Source organism: Ictalurus punctatus, chromosome 8, assembly GCF_001660625.3.
Source record: "Ictalurus punctatus breed USDA103 chromosome 8, Coco_2.0, whole genome shotgun sequence".
NCBI classification, from domain to species: Eukaryota; Metazoa; Chordata; class Actinopteri; order Siluriformes; family Ictaluridae; genus Ictalurus; species Ictalurus punctatus.
This window is the reverse complement of record NC_030423.2, coordinates 18,030,878-18,046,727: the sequence shown is the minus strand read 5'-3', so window position 1 is coordinate 18,046,727 and position 15,850 is coordinate 18,030,878. Positions and strand designations below refer to the sequence as shown.

Here is a 15,850-nt window from a genome sequence, read left to right as displayed (position 1 = left end):
AGAGATGTATCAAACAAAACAAACTGTGATGCATTTACTATTCATTATGTTTAAACAGCAACTTTGTCTTTATCATTGCTGTACGTAAAGTATATGGTAAATGGTCTGCACTTATAGAGCGCTTTTTTTTAACCTGAGCAGTTCTACAAAGCGCTTTACACTGTTTCTCATTCTCTCTCTCTCTCTCTCTCTCTCTCTCTCTCTCTCTCACACACACACACACCAATGGTAGCACAGCTGTCATGCAAGGCGCTAGCTTGCCATCTGGAGCAACTTGGGTTCAGTGTCTTGCCCAAGGACACTTCAGCATGTGGAGTCATGTGGGCCGGGAATCAAACCACCAACCCTACGATTAGTGGCTCTACCACCTGAGCCACAGCTGCCCCACTCTCCTCCCACTCTCTCAAGTTCTACTTTTATCTGCTTTCTATAAACAGAGTCATAATGTACGCTGCATTTATTGGGTGCTAGATAAGAGTTCATTAGAGACTGCATAAGATTTCAGGCACTAGAAAATTTATTTTGACTGTATACACAATACAAACTGATCCAAAATGTTTATGACCCATCAACTAATAAAACAGATGGGGCAGTGTGTGTTTAGCCTATTATTTAATCAGTCCTTCATACTAAAATGTATATACTTTGATATTAGTGCACCAAGGACTCAAGGTTGCCAGAGCCTTGAGGCTATTTTCCTTCTGTCAGCATAGTTAACAAATATGCGATCATATGTCTCCTTATATTATTCCTTATGATTCATGAAAAGATTGTCTCCCGCAATTACAATACTGCATTCGATACTTTACCCATCCGTCCACAAATCACCTGAAAATACTCGCCCCAGCTGCTCAGCAGTGTCGCATGTGGCATAAAACTGTTTATTACTGTTAGCGTTCAGGTACCCACTAGATGTCCTTATCCCTCAACAAAGCTCACCTTTGAAGCCCTGCTGTTCGCTTGCTCTGATTGGATGGAGGAGATCCTGCCTCCAGAAAACACTGCTAATCCTTTTAGGACCAACAACACACTAACTCGCCCAATCCTCTTCCTCGCCCTTCGCATCACCCCCCACCCCCACCCCCCTCCCTTCTGTTTTCCACTTCCCCTCCTCCTAGCCTGTGAACTCGCCGTGTGATGAGAGTGTAATCCAACTGGATTACGTGCAGAGCGGCGGATTGAGTCCGTTGATTCTAGGACTCCCCGTCCGAACCCTTCTATGGCTCTTTTGCAATATTGTATGCATTAATGATCAGATTCTCAGATTCTTTGTCCATTCATGAGGATATAATTATCTGAAAGGCAAAGTATTTTATTTCATTTCAGAGAAGAGGGATTTATTTTCCAGTGGTATATCAGCATTTTTGCTACTTTTAACTCTTTTTCCCCCCTCAAAATGAAGAATGCTCAACAGGATTTTATCAAGAAGAAGATTTGGAGCCAACAAGCACCGGTCCATGACCAGTGGACATTTATTTTTAAACAAGAAGCATAGTGTATGTGATCTGAAGCTGAAGTCAATATGAATAAACGTGAACTTTGGGATGAGACTCAGAGTAAGGTTTTGGTAAAGTTGAAGTAAAGTGAAGCTGTAAATTCCAGTGGATGAACACTTCCTGTCAGTGATTCAGTGGTCACAGACTTGCTTTATTGGGATTATGGGCAACAGAACACAGCATTCATGGGTCACAGTCTTCCTGCTTTACTCAGGCTGCTTGTACCTCCTGACCAACGCACAGATGAAGATTCCACCTGAAACGTAAGATAAACAGTACTTATAAAGTCAAGGTTACATTTATTCGCTTCTTCTTCTTCTTCTTCTTCTTCTTCTTCTTCTTCTTCTTCTTCTTATTATTATTATTATTATTATTATTATTATTATTAATATGCAGAGATAAATGAATAACAGTGACAGTTGTAATGGTTATGTGAATTAATATTAATATCCAAAACATGCAAAACATTGCACCCCCGGGTCACTAATCATACAAGAGGAGATGAATAAAATGAAAAATCTGAAATTCTGTGAAAACTCTCCCCAAGTGTGAAATGTGAGGTTCCACTTTATCGCTGCAAATGGACAGAAATGCCAGTTAGGCACCCAGACACCTAGCATGACTTTTTAGTACTACCAACGGGCTGTACTAGCAGAGCTAGTGTCCTGCAGAATATTCTTAGTCACACATTTAACACGTTATCTGATTACCCGGAATTACTAGGTTTATAAAAAGGAAAGGAAAGGAATGTAAGAAATGTAGGTCTATTCACAATCAAGGCAGTTGTCCAAAATATAAGGCACGATTACTGTAAAAAAAAAATATTGTTAAAGATTTGATGATATACTCTCTCAGACTAATTTGATGAATGCAGTGAATGACATCTGGCAAATATCTAGAAGAATTTAAACTGAGATGCCTGCAAGGAGGGTGTGGTGATACCATCTGAGAGCTGTTTAGAGGATACAAAGGGCTGGAAGTGGTTTTAAAACTTTTTGTTTTCTTGATTGAAATGTTTTATTTCAAATAAATTGACATTTTAATATATTGTATTTGTTTGTTTTTGTTCTTTGTTTTGTTTTAGAATAAATTATATAGATTTCTTTTATAAAGTTTGTCTTAAGGGCATGAAAATTATTGCACTCCACTGCATATAATCTATAAAGCCTCAAAACATTTTCAACTGAAACTCTTCCAGCAACTAACACAAAAACAATCCCTGAGATCAGTCAATTTAGCATCATCTGGGATTATTTGAGGGTTTAATGTGCCGTGTAACTCCTTAAGTTTGATGCTCTCAAGCATTCGAATCTAAATGGCAGAGGGGAAGTGATTCAGCCAGTTGTGTGGTTATTTTTACTAAACACCTAATCGATAAAGGGCTTCTGTATAAAATCCATTTCTCCTGAGACCTTCACATCATAGACTGGTGGGAAAAAAACAAATCACACTAGCAGACAAATGTTACGTGGTTTACAGATTAAAGTGCTCCAGTGGTGCAAAATCAATAAATGGTGTTTCATATTAGTTGTTACACTTTGCACATAAAGACAACTCTAGAAGTTTTGGCACCCTTCAATAATACAAGCAAAAAAAAAATGAATATAATACAATGAGTGGTCTTTGATTTTTTACATTTTTTTTTTTTTTTTTAGATACAGTCATGTGAAAAAATTAGTACACCCCATGGAAACACTTGAACAAAACCACAAGGAAAATGAGCTTTTTCAATCATTTATTCAACAGAAATATCAATAGATGTGATATTCTTCTATGGAAAGTAAGTACACCCTTGGCCTCAGAAGCTAGTATTGCCCCCTTTAGCAGAAATAACTTCTTGTAAGCATTTTGCATAATTGTCCACCAGGCTTGCTGGAATTTTTGACTACTCTTCCATGCAATATTCTTTCAGTTGCAAGATGTCTGAGGGTTTTTTTTTTTTTTTTTTTTTTTTTGCATGTACTGCCCGTTTAAAAAAACATTTCTGCTCTTATTTGGTGAGTTTTAGGTTATTATCCTGTTAAAATTGGCCAAATAGGTGAAGTTTTGGGGAAAAAAAATTATCCTGGGACGTAACACAATTCATAATTAATTTTCATAAAAGCCCCTGAACCACAAGCCAGAAAACAGTACCATAACAACAATGATACACCTCTATATGTATTTTACAGCATGTATGTGTGGCTTTTGCTTCTGTGCATTCCCCTTTTGGCCAAACCATTTGGCCAAAAATTAGGTTCCATATAATAATAATAAAAAAAACCCCACAAGAACAATATTAAATAATTTTTCCAACCAGGAAAAAAACGTCCACCAAAAATCATTACGTGGAAATGATTTTTACTACAGTCATTTTGTGCTTGTGCTCTTAAAGTATGACAATAATTTTGTTGATCATATAGTCTGAGCTAGAAATTCATTACTATCAGAATCACATTTCTACATTTTTGCAGTTGCTGTTTTTTGTAATTGATGTGCATGTACATGTCAGTATCTTTAGATCGTCTGCTCCAGGTTGTCTCTGTGGTGCCATGTTCAATGTAGCCCTGGTTAATATGTTATTGGAAACCAGCCAGACACTCAAGCTGGCACACATATGATCATAGGGTTTCCCATATGGAAACAGGAACTTCATACTAACCTACTAATACTAACACTAACTGTGTGCTTTTCTTTTTTGTTTATGTATGACTGCTGGTCATGATACTGAATGAGAGGCTTAAAACACAACAGTAACTTAGCATTTTGAAACCATTAAGGTCGACACTAATAGCACAGGGTCTCATTACAGGAATAACCAGAACTATGTTTGACCCTTTATGTCATTTGTAGTATTTTGGAAAATGTTTTCTTAGTTTATTTCCCTCTAGTTTCTCTCCAAAGGCATTTTGAAAATCAGTGATAGAGAATACAATCCTCCATCAAATGTTTATGACACCGGCTACTGCAATTGATGTGTGTTTTCTCAATAACTGATGATGATGTGATTATGAACCTGTCCTAAAAAAAACTAGCCCCAGTGCATAGAAATCTAGGCATTTTATCAGTTTTATCATATCTGTCAGTGATAGGCTGAATTAATCTACTTTCTGAGCTAGAAAGAAATCAGCCCTAGCCTCTATGTACTTGTGTTACTTGAGCCTTGCTCGTCAATTTATACCAGCCGATATAAATTTTATTATGCAGACTTATGTCTTTACAACCTTATCAGACTTTACAGGAACTGAAGGTGAGCAAAACATGCATGCTCTCATAAAAAAAAAAATTTTCCTCACAAAACCAAACCAGTTTGTTTGATGTGTCCATCATAACTGTACTACAAGACAGACATAAAGCTAAATTATACCATGGAGTATAATCCAATATAAAGGGCTCTATTCTGTTAAATCACTTCCTGTATGCCACTGTTTCCTGTCCTACTCAGTGCCAGACTGGGTCATTAAAGGGATAATGGGAATGCTGCAATTTCATAATTCAATGTGTTGCTTAGGCACCCAAGCAACTTAGTGTCTGGATGTAGTGAGTCAAGGTGACTGGAATTGTGGCATGAAGGTGAAGAAGTTTCAACACTCAGTGAAGAGGATTCATCAGTCCTGGATTCTTTCTACATAAGATACATAATTTATGACTCTTTGCTCTTTTTGTAGGTGTACATCAAAGTAGTGTAATGATTTTTTATTGTATGAGCTTGAGAATCTCATCAACATGCCAGGGTGCAGAAGAAAAAAATATAGTATTTTCTGTGACTCACTGTGACACTGTAATAGATAAGAAGATTACATTTGTTAGTAATTTCAGAGTAAAAGATTATCTAGAAGACATATATTTAATTGAATTCAATTTATTTGTTTAAAAAAAAATAGAAACATAGAATAAAAAATATAGGAAATATTTTTTATTGTATGTTTCCATGCATAGAATATTTTATTAGAATATTTTATTCCTATGCTTAGAATATATTATTTGAATATTTTATTCTGTTTCTATGCATAGAATATTTTAATTGAATATTTTACTCTATGTTTCTATGCATATAATATAAATTGAATTCAATTAAATTCAAAGAAACAACAGAGTATAAAAGCAGCATTCTAAATGAATATGTGCGATTGGATTGTCCAGGCAGTATAAACAATAAACTATAGGGACCGATACGTGCAAAATATATTAACAAACCAAAAAGCAAGAGTAAATCAGAAAACACAACCGCAAATCAGAAAACTCAAAACCAAAGACACTACAGCAAATGAGAAAACACAACAGCAGACCAGAAAATGCAACAAAAACAAAAACGCTAAAGTAAATACAGAAACACATCATTAACACAATGTTAACTCAAAATGGAAAGTGTAGGTCCATATTGAACACCATATGCGTGTTGCTGATTGAACACCGTGTATGACTTTCAAAACAAAAGAATTACAAATTTTCAGTCTGTTATCTAGTTAGTCTATTGAAAACAATTTAATGCAAAGTACACTCCTTCTTCTGTTTTTAGTGTTCACATACTCATATTAATGCCATGCAATGTTGACAGCATATTCACTGTAACATCATAAGAATAGTCTTTGTAAAAATAAGTATGAATAAAAGCATCAGTACATTCATTAAGGCTCATACTTCTTCTTACGGTAAACATCCTCCAGCTTGCCATCTCCCACCACCTTGCAGACACCAGCGAGCATATGATGTTTTTACTGTTTGTTTTCATACAACTGAGTTGCTGTTGTGTTTCTGGTTTGTTAGTGTGCTGAATGGGCTTCTGTCATAAATAGATTCTGTCCAGTGCATTAAAGAGTGTATTATAACCAGTACAGATGGGATAGGGGTTACATTGTTCAGTGTTGGTAAGCCAGATGACTTGTGGAAATCTGGTAGTGCTGCTTTTGATGCTACAGAGCCTTCTTCCTGAAGGGAACTAGGACAACCAGATCTTATGTTATTTATAATCCAAAGTAAGGGTATTTAGCAGTTATGATTTAACCTCTTAAATGACAAATAACAGCAACAATAACATGTTTTTTTTATATGGTTTTTATACAGTAAATGTAATCATATGTTACCAAACACAGAAATTAATGTAGATTTTTTTTTTGTAGATATTACAACCAATGAAATAACATAATACGTATTATGGAAGAGACACCTCAGTATTATATACTTTGAAACCCTGCTGTAAAATATGATAGTTCTTTAGGAAAATCTCTAATCTATATATATTTCATTTACCAATAGTGACTTTGTAAAATCAATATGGTATAAGTGGAAAAATAAAACACTTTGGTGTGCTGTTATAGGAAAATAATGATGGGGAGTTATTGTTACCATCCTGAAGTCGATTATTTTTCCTATAACAGTACTTCCTGATGTGTTTTATTGCTATTATATTACCACGACAGTTTGACAACACTAACATTTTTACTTATTTATTGCCACAAAGCACCGACACTGGAGACTCCTTCCAAAAACTCATTATCAACCTGTGATTTGCCTTACAGCTGCTGTTATAGAAAATTAATCAGACACAATAACTCAACCGTGCAATGGTATAAGGCAATATAAGGCAATCCATCATTTGATCTATGAATGAGGTCATAAATGTGGTTTTATCATGCTTTAATTAATGTCACTACAACATGCACATGGACGAGGTCTAATAATCAATTTGGGAAATTTTTGTTTCAGGGTTCAAAAATGGGCCGATAGCCTTTCAGAACAGCTGAATGCAGTTGCTATAAAATATTCAGGATCTGCACTTCTACAGAAGGTAAATGGCCTAGACACCTACTTACATGATTATGGTTTCAGGTCACGTCATTACCTCAGCTGCAACATCTGGTGCAACACAGAGCGCACACTCACACACACACACACACACACACACACACACACACACACACACACACACACACACACACACACACACACACACACACACACACACACACACACACACACACACATCAAATTTGTTCAGCAGGTCAGTCGACCTGCTTTCTGTTTTTGTTTTTTCTTTCTATTTTTACTTTGCACTATGTGTAATCAGGACCATGTTTTATGCATACATAATGTCATGATGAGCATGTGTAATGCTGTTCATAAGGTTTTAAACAGATGTCTGAACCCACAAATATCCAGGTCCCAACTTTCTTGTCCAGACAGCCGTTTTAATATATTTTCCTTACCCCTTTCACTCTGCATTTCCTCTGAAACTGGAATAAACCAAAACAGAATTCATCTTTGACAAATGTATTAGTAGATTTACTGTAATATAATCAGTGCAGGATCTAATGAAAATATACACCCCCTCATAGTATTACTCCGTACTCTTCCTGTTAAACAGAGCTAAATGGCATTGGTTATGCATTTTACTTCAACCACATCCCAATATAATTCCCTCTAGACTAAACCTAGTTCAGCTGTGGTTCAGCTCTGGCTCTGTATGCAGGTATTTTCTTCAGGGATCCAGCTGTGGACTGACACACAGTGGGAACACTACCAGGGTTTGTCTAATACTCTGGGTATACTTTCCCCTCAGTGCTCTTTATGAGGATTTTCTGAATGTAAGCTTGTAGGGATGCCCCATTTCTATTTTTCTTCAACAAAGTCCTCTTATATAACTCTCCGTAATGTGATAATTATAAAACATTACAAAATACTGTATTTCAAGATAGCACGTGAAAAAGAAATATGAAAAAGAAAAGGTTCATGTGAATACATTCAGTTTGTCAATTGTTTTAATTCTTCCCCAAATTATATAATTAAAGAATTAATCTGGAGATCAAGTGAGTCCTATTACACTGAGATCTCATCTCTAAATTCTCTAAGGACACTGTCAAGTGGATTTGTTAACATTTATCTATTTAGCAGACACTTTTTCAGTATCAAGAGCCTCACTCAAGGAGCCAACAGTGATGCTGAGTCTCAATTCGCCTACTTATACTATGCTCTAAAAGTAGTACTGGGACGTCATGTAACGGAAGAGAATTAGTAACACACACTGTTACCGTAAACAAACTCCTTGTTGCATTTCAATTTTTCATTCATTATTTCTTATATAGTTTATATTATATAATGTAACTTATCATTCCCTTGAGTTATTTTTCCACATTCCATTTACACCTCTCTAAAATGCGTCCTTGAATTCAGTGAAGCAAACTGTCGCAAAGCTTCTCCCTCGCACGAGGAGTTGTGAACAATATTATCTGAAAAAGCCACATACACGCCAATCAGCTAGTCTTTGAACAGGGGAGGAAACCGGAGTAAATTTGGAAACCCAGGAACATGCAAACTCCACACACAAAGGGCAGCAGCAGGAATTGAACCCACAACCTTGGCGTGTGTGAGGCGAACGTGCTAACAGCTAAACCACCACACACCTATGCACTTTAAACAGCAGCAAAAATAATCTCTGATACTACATTCCAGGCTTTATTTTTTTTTTAAAGCAATTATAAAAATTGCTAGTAATCAATGTTTGTGATAGATGCAAAAGATAAACATATTTCAGTTGAGGAATCCCTGTAGTTTTCAAAACAATATACAGTGCACCCGGAAAGTATTCACAGCGCTTCACTTTTTCCACATTTTGTTATGTTACAGCCTTATTCCAAAATGGATTAAATTCATATAATGAATTCAAATAATGAATTTAATCCATTTTGGAATTCAACTGTAACATAACAAAATGTGGAAAAAGTGATGCGCTGTGAATACTTTCTGGATGCACTGTATAGTAGTAAATGTCAAATATTTGAACCATCTTAAGGGTTTTCTCAACCACCACACATAAATATGCGCTTAACCATAAATAGGCAATGCTTTTGTTTTCCTAGTATAATCTGGTTTTTATTTATTAATTATTATTTTTTATTTATTCTTTTTTTTTATTAACATTTTAACCATTTACAACACAAACAGAACCAAGTGAACAAGGCCTAGCACTGACAGTAATAGAACAGGAAATAAATGAAGAAAAGAAAAAAGACATCTATGTCTTATATGACATTATGACATCCTGCACCTCAAAATATCACTTAAAGGGTCATCATTATTATCAAGATAAGGAGTCCAGATATGATGAAAACCACAGTTGACAAATGAATAACAGGTATTACAGAGGGATAATTTCTCTTGTAATCTTATGCCAATTTTTCAAAGAAAAATTGTTTGTCACTGATCCAGATTAACAATATGTTTTTCCTGGCAGCAAAGGCTAAAAATTTCAGTAAAACATCTAGCAAACTTGTTCGGCAATTGCCTGACTGGGATCAAAGACAAGGGATCCAGCTCTAGTTCTAATCCAAATATTCGGCTCATAGCACAAATGACATTTGACCAATAAGTTTTAATTATGCAACAGTCCCATATACAGTGGGTGTAATCTCCCACCGCAACCTGACACTCAGAGCATAATGAGGAATTACTTGGGTTAAACTTATTTTAATGAGTGGTGTAATATGCAGTCTATGCACAATCCTGAGCTGAATAGCTCTAGCCCTGTTGCAAATGTAATTCTTATTCACCTGACTTCACACCAGTTCCAATCAAATTCCCTCTCCCACAGCCTTTTAAGGTCCTGCATGCCTGCTACTTCATATAAATAAAGCATTAAAGACAAGTGATCTGCTTATGTAGCGGAAGATTTAACAAAGTCTTCTCCATGTCCGACATTGAGAATTTAGTGGCAAAAGTGGTACTTAAAAATACAACGTACCACTACTTAAAAATATAATCCATAATTTGGAGAAATCTATTAAAAAAGAGATCTAGGCAGATTATGTTTTATAACCAGGTCTTCAAAAGGCATCAGTAAATTTTGATTAAACAGATCCCAAAGTCTACATATCCCATGAGTATGCCAGATTTTAAATCCTGGATCTGAAATACTAAGCAAGAACTTAGGGTTGTTATAGATTTGGATCTAGGTAGAAGACACGTAAGACCTATCCTGCATACAATAGACCAGGCCTTCAATGTTAAGCACAATTGGGTTGTCAGATAATGCCTAAATAACTAAGGGGTTACTAAATAATAGTACATTTTGTAGAGGGCATGATAGCTGCGAGGCCTAGATAGATCCTCCCTGAACCATTCAGCAATGAATCTAAGATAATCTGGCTTTTAATAAAATGACTGGTAATGATTAACAGTTTTGTTGCTGCCACCAGAAACTCAAAGATGTGGAGCCCATTATCCGGATAGAGGAAGTAAATGGAATTCATTTGGCCCAGGAGTTTTCAGATGAAATTGAGAAGATGCTGGGAAGCAAGATGAAGTCTGTTAAGGTCAGTAGGTTACCTTGGAAGATGGAATTGATTGGCCATTTAGACCAACAGAGGTGGTAAAATGACCAAATCCTTTACTTAAGTAAAATTGCAATTACTCATTTCAGTTTACTAGTACAAGAAAGCATCACAAAAGAAAAAAGACATCTGCTTCAAGTGACACACAGATTTAAGGCTAATTTTACTGACGGTAAAGTGATCATCTTAAACAATGACCCTAGGAACGTGGGAAAACATTAGCTAAGGGTAGCGACAGCTTTCAAATTGTGCTGATAAATATAAAGTGTATTTATTATAAATACCCAAATAGTATGTTACAGTCAGGGGTGGACTTAGCACTAGGTAAAGGTAAGCAACCGATTTGCGACCTAAGAAGCCAAGGGCCCCTTAAAAATGCAAATATATATATTTTTCATTATTAATTATTAAATAACGTATACTGAAAATTTAAATATTGATGTTAAAACCTTGAAATGAGGGCCCATTCCTATATTTTGAACAGGGCCAATGACACAGTCATGACACAGTCATGAGTATTAGGTCCCATTCTCACTGTCACATCTGTTAAAGTTTAGATTTGTTACATATTGAGATCAACTCTTTAGAAATGGCAGTTGCTAAGAAGGCACCTTTTTAGCATCTTTACAAATATATGAATACAGAGAAATGCAGTTATTGTTGAAAATGTAGTGAGTAGAAAGTAAAGATGTTTCTTTTGAAATGTAGCAAGTAAAAGTCAAAACTACTTAAATGAAAGAAAAACTCAAGCAAAGTAGAGAAACTTAAAATTCACAATTATGTACAGTAGAAGAGTAACTTTGTTACTGTACTTAAATTTTTATGTTTTGATACTTTGCTTGAGTTATAATTGAGTTTGGTAGGTGGAGTTGTGTACAGATGGGGTTGAAATAATAGCTGTGCCATTTATGTGTGTAGTCACAGTAATACACCGGTCTGCATTCTCTTTAAAAGGAAATTTAATACCAGTCCCTTCTTCTTGTTGTTTCCCTTAAGTTCCCCAAAGTTGCAAGTAGTGGGCAGTTTACTTTAGTTTAATTTGGTACTTGGCCGTAAAGTAGTCATGTTGTGGTGCATACGTTTAATACTTCCTGCTCGGGTAAAAGCAGTGCTTTATTGACCTCTGTGACAGAGAAGTTTCACATTCCTGACTAACAGCTCATTTATGTAAATAAAACTGCTACAGGAGGAATTGATCTGAATGTAACTGCCCTTATACGATCTCTCTCCAGCGACTGGCAGATACAGTGGAGGACGCAGATCTATACCACGAGTTTAATGCAAGCTTAGAGGTGAGTTCAACACAAGTTCACAGCATGCCGGAGCAAAGAATAAAAATAACTTCATTCATTTCTAAAGATACATTTAGGAAAGAGCAATTCCATGCAAATGGCAACCTTGCCTTTAAAAAATAAAGTTCTTAACAAAAGAACAAATCCTTTTTTATGTTGTCCATTTATGTCTGTATTTTACTGCATTAATGTTCTCTAATAGAAATTTTAAGGAAATTGCCATGTTTATCCACCACATATGAGGTGTGCACCAATAGGCCTATTAAAATGACATTTTCAACCAGCCATACTTCATGTTTTCAAAAGAGGGGTCAAAAACGTATTTAAAAAAACCCAGCAACTTTATATTAGCAATAAGCATTTTGCAGAAAGATGGACACGTCTGAGAAATAAATACACTCACTTTGTCATAACAGTGGTGCCTTTTGAATTTATAAGTGCTATATTTAAGAGGTCACGACACTTCAGTGCTGCATCATGTTGCCATGATTAAGTTTATATCATATAATAATTACTAATACAAATAACTTAAAACTTTTTGTACAAAGCTAAATTAGGTCCATGCTAATTATGATCAATAACTCATCTCCCTTTGCTCTGAACAACCATAATAATGCGTTATGGATGCTTCATATTAAATCTTTTGCATTGGCGCACATTTGTTTACCATCATGCTGCTGTTAGATGACTGACTTATATTACAGTCTTACTTTATATTGGAACATTTTAGAAATATAATTAATTAATTAATTCTCTGAACATATAAGAAGTTAAATAATAACATCAATGAGAGCACCATGGGGATTTACAGATCACTACATTGTTATCGTTCTTACAGTATTTGAATAAATGTGAGTGTGTCTGAGAGGGAGAGAGATGAACAGGCATGCACATATGCTCACACAGTAGAATCCAAATGACAGCCATTATTAGACGTGATTAAACATAACTACTGAAATCTGTTAATGCTCTGTTAATACTACTAGTGATCATTTTGACACAAAGCATCATACATTTTGACTCTCGACTGCACATTGAACTGCGCAAACTGGCTGAAAACAGTGCAATCGTTTTGACGCAAAACATAATATTGCGATCATTTTGACACATGATTGCGATTTGAACTCCATCCATCCACCCACCCATTCATCCATCCATCCATCCACCCACCCATCCACAAATCCATTCATCCATCCATCCACCCACCCATCCACAAATCCATTCATCCACCCACCCATCTATCCATCCACCCACCCATCCACAAATCCACCCATCCATCCACCCACCCACCCATCCAAAAATCTATTCATCCATCCATCCATCCACCCACCCATCCATCCATCCATCCATCCATCCATCCATCCACCCACCCATCCACAAATCCACCCATCCATCCACACACCTGTCCACAAATCCATTCATCCATCCACACACCCGTCCACAAATCCATCCATCCATCCATCCACCCACCCATCCATCCATCCATCCATCCATCCACCTACCCATCCAGAAATCCACCCATCCACAAATCCTTCATCCACCCACACATCCATCCATCCATCCACCCACCCATCCACAAATCCATTCATCCACCCATCCATCCACCGACCCATCCACAAATCCACCCATCCATCCACCCACCCATCCACAAATCCATTCCAAATCCAAATATTTATCCATATGATAAATATTTAATATAGCTGCTGATCTAGCATGCAGTTCTCACCCTTTCGTGGTCTCATGCACACACCATATTCATGGTCTCTAAACGGAGCCTTGAACAACTTCACGTTGGTTACACCTTAACGGCATCAAAGACACTGTGAACTCAGGTTTAAATAATCCATAACCATTTGCGGTACTGTGATTTCAGTTTAAAGTCGACTAATTGTGCAGCCTTTCCACTGATATCTCAGAGGTCAAAGTTTGGTGGTTTAAATACCCACTAGAGGTCTCTGTTAAAGTTTTAAAGCATTTGTTGTGCTTTTCCATACTCAGGTAAGCGCTGCTTTCTCGTGATGAGTCGTTCATGAACGATTTGTTAATTTTGGACGAATCTTTAATATGACTCAGGAACAGCGAGATGTCTCAGAGAGCGATTCGTTCATCTTTGACTGCGCATGCGCTGCAACATTCTCATAGGTCCTGTACCGGAAACAGAAATGATTAGTTCAACTCTCGAGTCTTCGGGTTCGAAACCAAAATTAAAATAAAATAAATATATAATGTTCTTTGGAGAAGCCAACTGTCTGTATTAATACCTATGGTTTGTACATTTTATTTGACCTAAATCCTACAAACTATATCTTATCTCCCAAAAAGTCTTGTACTTTTTTTGTCACGTCTGTAACGCAGGTATATTTCCCTCGTCAAAATAGAAAACATGTATATTTAAAACATGTGTAACATGTGCCTGATATTTTTCTGATGTCTGGACTCTATCGTCAGGGGCTTAGGAAAATATAAAAAGATGGTTCAGTATACTAATAATAAATACATTCTGTATACAAGTTTTGACTGTAAATGGCACGTCCATAAAACTGGAATAGCTCTAAAGCATGTACAGGAACATCAAAATTATTGCAAGACTTCCTGAACACAAGTAATACTGACTGTATAAAATATATACAGTATACAGACAGTAATTCACATTTTGTACTCAAACTGTAAGAGAAATTACTCAGCCTTACGTCAGTAAGTGCCAGCCAAACTTAAAAATTATTAAAGGGTTTGAAATGTCCAAAATCCTCTGTAAGTGTATCCAGCCTTCTTGGACATTACAGAAAGAGGCTCCGCGCTGTTGTTGACTAATGATGAGTTAAGGCATATAGTAATCACAAACTACTACTCACGAAGAGCTAACCATAACTCTGATGTGAGTCTTATGAATTCATGCGTTAATAATGACCACAGTACGTTATTGAATGAATGAATGAGTCTTTATTAGTCACATATACATATTCACAGTGAAATTCTTTTCTTCACGTACCCCAGCATGTCAGAAGGCTGGGGTCAGCCATGATACAGCACCCCTGGAGCTGAAAGGGTTAAGGGCCTTGCTCAAGGCCCCAACAGCAGCAGCTTGGCAGTGGTGGGGCTTGAACCCTTGACCTTCAGATCAGTAACCCAGAACCTTAAGCACCAAGCCACTACTGACACATGTTGGTATATATTTGTTAGTTAATGTATTAATTAACATGAAGGGGAAAACTGAATTAAACTAAATTAAACAAAGAATATAAATTAAGTGTGCATACTTTCAAATTGTTAATATTATTTGCCATATGCAGCTGTGTACACAAACATCATTGGATGGCTCTGGATTGCTTTCATAATTTACATAGATCCTGCTCATTGAATGTAGAAATACGCATTAATAATAAACACCAATAATTTAATCTCAACCCGTTTTGCGTCATTCCCCATCCAGTTCTCTTCACTGTAGTATTAGTATGTGTTCTTGGTGGCTAAGGCCCGGAGTAAATGATATAAACAATTTGAAATGATGCACGTTTAATTCATATTCTTTAGTTTACCCCGACATGTTAATTAATACATTAACTCACAAACATGTATTAACGTACTTAAGGTGGTCGTTATTCATGCATGAATTCATAAGACTCATGTCGTAGTTAAGGTTATCTCTTCATTAGTTTGTGATTAGTACATGCCTTAACTCATCATTAGTTCATATTTAAGTAAGTATTGATGCAGGTTTTCATGTATGATTATTCATGTGCTGTTATTGTAAAGGGTT

The 15,850-nt window shown here is 36.2% G+C and overlaps 1 protein-coding gene across 2 annotated transcripts in view; it reads left to right on the top strand.

Annotated features, from left to right (window-relative positions):
- The first annotated feature begins 1,135 nt into the window (after positions 1–1,135).
- Positions 1,136–15,850, top strand: part of cacna2d4b (calcium channel, voltage-dependent, alpha 2/delta subunit 4b) — a 41,414-nt gene continuing 26,699 nt past the window's right edge. For both annotated transcript variants that reach the window (XM_053682136.1, XM_053682135.1), the window contains exons 1-4: positions 1,136–1,759; positions 7,182–7,263; positions 10,667–10,783; positions 12,034–12,093. In XM_053682136.1, the coding sequence (XP_053538111.1) occupies positions 1,659–1,759; positions 7,182–7,263; positions 10,667–10,783; positions 12,034–12,093 (360 nt within the window). In that variant the 5' untranslated portion in view covers positions 1,136–1,658. The remainder of the gene's footprint in view (positions 1,760–7,181; positions 7,264–10,666; positions 10,784–12,033; positions 12,094–15,850) is intronic.